A 7,500-nucleotide genomic window follows, 5' to 3' on the forward strand; every position below is an offset into this window, starting at 1 on the left:
ACACACACACACACACACACACACCCACTTAACATGACGTGATATAGTCAAAGTGAGTACTACTACTGTAACTGTCGCCAGATAGTTATATATCCCGTCTACTTTACCGGCATCTTTAGTGTACCGCTTACGCCTTTCATGTTGCATACAAAATTCCTTAGTTCAAGTCCCAAGTCAGGCACGTACATGTGTTTCATTGACTATTTTGCTGTCATTCTGCTTGGATAGAACATCGAACACACATTTGGTTGACCCAGACAGGCAGGGTCAGTTTAAATTTTAGCAAGAGTTTTACAGCACTGGTAAACACAATAAGGTCATATCAGTGCCCAAGATTAGATGTGTTATAAGAGAGGAACAAACATAAAAAAGGGACGGGAGATAGAGGCGAAAGAATATTTCTAGGAAAGAAGGAGCAAACCACCCCAGAGCACCAGCCAACCACCCATGGTCAAAAAAGCCAGTCCCCTAGATAATCTGAACTGTATCGACTGGATAATAAAATCTAGCTATAATAATCAATATGTCCGCATCTCTGTTTGGTCATAACTTCAGCACGCATACTTTCTCCCATATGACAAACCCAGAATATAAAAAAGGTCATAAACCACACCCCCTTCCCTCTAAAAATGTAAAAAAGATAAATAAACCAACAACAACAACATCAAGAGCAACAACAACAAAAACAACAACAACTAGAACAACAAAAATCCATAAAACCCGCAAACAAATAAGCAAAAAAAAACCTAAACAAATTGACGAACACGAAGCAATCAAAACGAAGTAACACAACACGAGGTTAAAAACCAACTCTTTCTCCCATTCCCAGTAACATGAGAGCAACAACTCATAATCCACGCCTCTTCATTATTCGCTGGCAATCATAAGAGGCGTACGAACAAACCCAGCTTAACCCCCCCCCCCCCCAATAAAAAACAACAACAACAAACAAAACAAACCCAAAACAAAACAGAAACCGATTCTGTGAACTACTTTTTCTCCCTAAACCCCCCAAGGGCCACCATTCACTGGATGTGACTTAAAATCACGAGCACTCTTGCGTTAAAATTGACAGATCCGAACGCTCTTTTCCTCATCTCCGATGTTGTAACGAGTGATTTTACAGTTTCGCAAACACTGAACTGACACCCTAGCCAAACGTAATGACACGACACGGAAGTCGAGATCAAACTTCAAATGAAGCGGGGATGTCGAAGGAAAACATTAATATCCTCCTAGATCAGGTCAGTCTAGCCTGAAACAAGAGGCGATTGGCTAGCCCGGTTGCCAGAACAAAAGCTGATTTGTTGGAACATTTTCCTGAAACAAAAGACATCCCCCCCCCTCCCTTTTTTCCTCAAACTAACCAACAAGCAAACACCTCCCAGTTTTTTCCCAAACGAATAAACAAAAAAGAGAAAAATGAACAAACCCTCTAAACAACCGGCAAAATGTAAAGAACAATGTCAAACAATAACACGCAAACATATGTACACACACGCAAACACATGTACACTCACACACACACACACACACACACACACACACACACACACACACACACACACACACACAAACACAAATATTCCACTTGCAAACAACGGAACTACATAGGCAATAACGATGGCCGTATCAAAAGCAATATCAAAATCAAAGTTAGCAGAAGATAGAGCGTTAGAACCTTATTGTTTGGAGGTTTTTGTTTTGTTCGTTTTTTTATGTGTGTTTCATCACTTTCGATCGAATCCTTAGGCGATTTTGCAACAGCCCCCTTGGGAGCTGCTTCCATTCCAATTTGCCATCTCAGTACCGTGATGAGAACTAAGGCGCCGTAACCTGTTAGGCGCTCAACGCTTCCATTCAAATACTATTTCCGACTTTGTCGAGAGTTAAGTGGCAATTTGCAGCTGAGTGAGCCGTGGAAGTCATGAGAAAACTATCCATTTTTTGGAGATTATAACGTCCTACTTAGCCCAGTCGGGAACAAAAACATTGATCTTATGATTGCCAGTCTGACTTAATGACTGAGCCAGCATTATTGACGATAAACAAGACAATTACGACGACAAAGATCACAACAAAATAACATCAGACAGCAAGGAGCAGTTTCTTTAAAATTACGTATCTCAAGAAACGATTCTCGGCTTCTTTATCCAAGGAAGCCTTAAAAAGACGACAGAACGGAACGTGTATGCCTATATAAAGCTGCTTACTCACAGCTCGTGTTGCTGCAATAATTAATGACAGACTGGATTTATCGAAAAAGACTCACATTACACCTGCCTAATACTTTCCCCGTAACAAAAAAAAGTAACTTAAACAACTTTTCAAAAGCAATCTACGGATTAAAAAAGTTACAAAAAAGTACAAGTAATTATTTAACTATTCCAGAATAAAAATGTCACCTAGACAATGTTTCAAAAGCAATATAGGGATTAAAAAGTTACCAAAAGTACAAGTAATACATATTCCATATTCAAATCTTTTAATTTCACTATCGATTCTTTTTCTCATCTGAAGTGGGTGCCGTAATGCTGGTCAATATTGTATACCCCCCGCCCCCCCCCCAAAAGAAATAAAATAAAATAAATAAATAAATAAATAAAGTCTTTGTTATCAAGTTTCCTCAGACAATGTCCCTTGCACACGATTCTGTTCTCTGGTTACCCAGGGATGAACGAGTTACCGACACAAACGGAACGTTCGGTGGATAAGTTGTCTGACAGTGTAGCACAGTCCTTTCGGAGGAGACCGTTAAATTACAAATAACCTTACATTGTGCTACGAGCATTTGACCTATACAATTTCACTTTCGCATTACATGATCAAGATTTATAACATTTTAAAAAATGTTTTAATAAGAGTTTTACGGCACTTGCAACACAAATAGGTCATATAAATTCCCTAGAATAGAGGGATTGGTAAAGAGTTAGTAACAAACAAACAAAGGAAGGCGGGGGGGAAGGTAAGGACGACAGATTTGTTTTGAAAAGAAAACGCAAGTTTGGTTAAAGTTTTATGGCGCTCGCAACTGCAGAAAGTCATAAACTGAGCGCACCGGACAAAAGTTGGTTATTTTCATTGATTGTTAGTTCATAGCACGGTTTGGTTTTACTTGTTTTAGTAGAGGTTTTACGGCGCTCGCAACTACATACGGTCATATGAGAGCCAAGGGGTTGATGTCAACAGAGAAGTCCTTACACTTACAGGGAATCAGACTTACTCTGCTCACTTCTCTAGCTTCAACAGCACAAAGTCTGCTTCAACTATCAAGGCACCCCAGAAATAGGGGGTCACAGGATTGTGACAAACATTAAAAAGAAGTAGAGAAAAAAATGATGATAGTAAGGATTAGGAAAGAAAAAGCAGCAGTTCCCTGTTGCAGTTCAGGCACAGTTATGAGCATGGCATCGATGAATCAGCCCATTTACATTTCTACTGTGCATAAGAACAGGTTAATATCCCCCATTTGGCGATGGCCTAAAGACACTTCAGTCAATAGCACCGACCGGGCGGTGTGGTTTTACTTTGAGAGTGGAAAAGATTGATGTGTCTAAAATTGAAACAAACCACACCAGAGCACCTGCCATCTACCCACAACTATGAAGTTGTGAAACAGATTTCAGGTGAACAGACCAGCAATCATGTACACACGAAGCCTTGGACACCCAGCACAGGTTCTCATTCTACATTCTCTTCCAAAACGGCGCGTCAGAAAGCTTTTGAACAACAGACGTTTAGTTCGAATAGGAGTTTTACAATATTTGTAACATAAATAGGTCACGTATGTGTCCAAGATTTGAAGTGTTACTAGAGAGTAACATGCAACGAAAATAAGGTGGAGAGAACTGTAGGACGATAAATGCTTGATAGGAAAGAAATAGCAAACCAGACCAGAGCACCCGCCAACCACCCACATACAAAGGAGGAAATCTTTGACAAAAGATCGTTTGTATTAAAACCCAATGATCTACACTTAGTTTTGAGAAATTTGACGTCAAATTATTTTGAGTTTCACAATATATGTAAAGCCTTTTCGAATGCAATTCTTTGAATATCTTGAAAACGACTCCGAATAATCTTACAATTTTGAAAGAATAGATATAATTGTTGGTTTCTGGCCTCATTGTCTAAGTAACTCAAAACGGCAAATTAAAAAAGTCAGATAAAACTTTGTAATTTTGGAGTAGCCATCATCCTTCCACCAAAACAAAGCCGTCAACAGAAATAATATATACAACTTACTGTAGTTGACTTTCCTTTCTGATGAATACAAACACCTCTGTGTGAATATAATGGAACACGACGCAAGCAAAACTAAGAGGATGAGATATTTCTTAGAGCGCATGATGCCAAAGAACCCCGTTGTTCCTCCGGAAAATTCGACAGATTCAGGAAAATTGAACTGGGATTGAATGAATGCTTCTGAAGAAGTGATACTCAGCAAATCGTGGTATGCCCACACTGAGAAGCTAAACCTCGGCAACGGTTTATAAATACGAGAATCTTCACCCACCCTCTTCTCCCACCCTATGAACATCGCAGATAGTGTTGTGTGAACATGTGTAACAGACAGCAAAGAGATTGGGGGTGGGGTGGGGGTGGGGGGTGGGGGGGGGGGGGGGCAAACAGAGGAAGTTCGGGGGCGGGATTGAGGGTGGAGGGTGGAGAGTGTCATTCGCTTCCACGGATGCTGTAATGAATGTTTCAGCACCAGAAAGTTTCGCTTGGCGTGGTCTGGGCAGGCTTGACGGGGAGCAGCAAGTTCCCTTGTCTACGGCAGCGACACATCTCCCCAGAGAACCCGCGCCTTTGACAATGTAATTACCTTGTTTTGGCCGTTAAAATAGTTGAGCAATTAAGCTGAGAGACAAACCCAAGCTAACAATTTGTCCAGTTTAGACGACGACAGGCAGGTGAATAGACATTTGTTTAGTGTGGGTGTGAAAGAGATGGAACGACGTGGAAAAAGTGTGTGCGTGTGTGTGAGTGTGTGTGTGTGTGCGCGTGTGTGTGTGTGTGTGTGTACGTGTGTGTGCGCGTGTTTGTGTGTGCGTGTGTGTTTGTGTGTGTGTGTGTGTGTATGTGTGTGTGTGTGTGTGTGCGCGTGCGCATTTGTGAGTGAGTGAGTGTAAGTGAAGGTGTGAGTGGATTTCCGAGTGGATGTGTGTGAATGTGTGTGTGTGTGTGTGTGTGTGTGTGTGTGTGTGTGTGTGTGTGTGTGTGTGTGAGAGTGTGTGTGAGTGTGAGTGCGTGCGCTCGCCGTGTGAGATTAATGCTTCTCGTCCATTTGCAAGTGCCGTTTCAACTAAGAAGTATAAATCTTTGACGAAATGATTAAAACCAAAGAGCTGTAGCCTACAATTTATGAACACTTAGGGTTTATGTAAACACGGATTTCAGCATGTGCACGCCAAGAACACGTTTAGCAACATTGAAGCGAGATGAGAAGAAAGTGAGCTGTGACGTTTATTAACGCGTCATCCCGAAGAAAAAGATCATGGACCCGAGTTCTAAGTTCTACGAGTGAAGAAAAAGGCACAAACTAATCTTTTTGAAAAGCTTATAACCCGTAAACTTTTTTTTCTTGTAAGTGCTTTATAGCGCTCGCAACTGCATAAGGTCATATGAGCGCGCGAGACATACTAAACATTTTCAGTTGGTAGGAAATTTTGAATTTTGCTCGGGTGGCGGCCACAGCCTACTCTTATCGATTTTGGACCACCAAGGGATCTTTAACATGCGCAGCATGCACACGGGACCTCCGAGATTTTTCGACATCGTCCGAAAAGGCTTGGTGGAGATCTTTCCTACGAGAAGATCAGAGGTGTAGCTGAAACAGAAAGACAGCAGTAAGAAGGAGCCAAGGAGTAGCAATAGAAAGACTGCAGAAATTACCGTACGCTACTAAGCGACACGACTACAGATGGTCTAGATTGCACTTTGTATTTTAATGTACTCAGAATTTGTTTATATCATTCGGTTTCTTTGCCTTTAGCTTAAAACAGTTTGGAGCTAGCTTTATCGGTAACTGATTAAGGTACGTACCAGGTATAATCTTGGGCCTGGTGAGACCAACAGCTAATCCAATGATGATGATGAGGAAGACGAAAAGCAAAAGCAGAAGCAGCTTCTCCAAGCCTGTCCGACTCCGCAAACAGGGCGTCTTGAAGGAGACAGAGTCGTCGTAATCCTCCACTATGTCGTCGTCCGACTCCGATCGACCAAACGGAGCGTCCGTCATCTGGTGAAAAGAAAGGAGAAAAAAATGGTGAAATGATATAGGTTTACCGCCCCTATCAACACTATTAGTATTCGGTTATTTAAAAAGTGGGATTTTCGAATTTATCGCCCCTATCAACACTATTTAAAGTAAGGCGTGCTGACAAAATGAGTTACTCTCGCAATCCATAAATGGAGACACTGGCAAAAAAATCGACACAAGGGTCAAATTTGTAGATTTTTTATTGGCGCCATATTCTTTAGGACAGTACATCAGGCCTTTTATTATTTCATGCTTTAAATTGTAGAAACTTTACTTATAAGCAAGATGTATCTATTTCCATAGTGCTCAAATCCGAAAAGTAACTAATTTTGTCAGCACACTTCACGTAGGTTATTTAAGAGGCAGGACCTCCAAGTTTAACGTCCATCTCAGAATGGACATAGCCAAATGGGAAATTCGTATAAAGTGCCGTTCCCAAGGTCACAACGTCGGACCGAGCTGAGGCTCGAACCCCCGAACCCGCAATCTCACTAGGCCACCGACGCCACCAACAAAAAATGTCCAGGAGAATATTAATTTAGCTGTTAAAAAGAAAAAGTAAGTGATTTACGCACTTGCAGCACAATAAGGTCATATAAGTGCCGAAGATTAGAGATGTTACAAGAGAGTAACAAACACAAAAAAGAAGAAGGAGAGTTAAAAACGATAGCTCTAGATGTTTGATAGGAAAGAAGAACTTAACCATACCAAAGCACCCACCAACCATCCACTTAGTTTCGTTTAGGTAATCTTATGTTACAGTAATTTAAAAAAGTAATAATAGATTTGCCTTTACATTACCCAATTTGATCCCGAAGAGATGCTCAATGCGCATTACAATAAACTAAGAACGGTAAACACATGCACAACTGAGATAAATTAAAGAAAAATCTCTACGAAAAAGATAACACACAACTTGACGTACTGGCACGTACATCCACTTTTACAATAAACAGGTATATTAAGGACATACAAAAGTAAGAGTTTTATGGCACTTGCAATGCAAATAGGCCATATTTTGAGAGCCAAAGAGGTGAGATAAAGACGACAGATGTTCGATAGGAAAGAAGGAGCAATTACTACACCATAGCACCTGCCAATTTGCCCCCCTCCTCATAGAGGAGTAAAGTACTCACCACCTTGGAATTGCAAAGTTCTATTTGCTCATTACCTAGTTTTGTGAACAAAAATTTTAATTTTGAGTTTCACAACATATCAAGCAAGCTTTTTCGAAA

The 7,500-nt window shown here is 40.8% G+C and overlaps 1 protein-coding gene across 1 annotated transcript in view; it reads right to left on the reverse strand.

The window, feature by feature from the left end:
• Window positions 1-7,500, reverse strand: part of LOC101858145 (endothelin-converting enzyme homolog) — a gene marked incomplete in the record, with an annotated part of 64,792 nt that overhangs the window by 27,943 nt on the left and 29,349 nt on the right. The window contains 1 exon segment of the mRNA XM_035973201.1: window positions 6,049-6,244. Within this exon segment, the coding sequence (XP_035829094.1) occupies window positions 6,049-6,244 (196 nt within the window).

This window comes from Aplysia californica, unplaced genomic scaffold, assembly GCF_000002075.1.
Source record: "Aplysia californica isolate F4 #8 unplaced genomic scaffold, AplCal3.0 scaffold01059, whole genome shotgun sequence".
In the NCBI taxonomy this organism is placed as follows: domain Eukaryota; kingdom Metazoa; phylum Mollusca; class Gastropoda; order Aplysiida; family Aplysiidae; genus Aplysia; species Aplysia californica.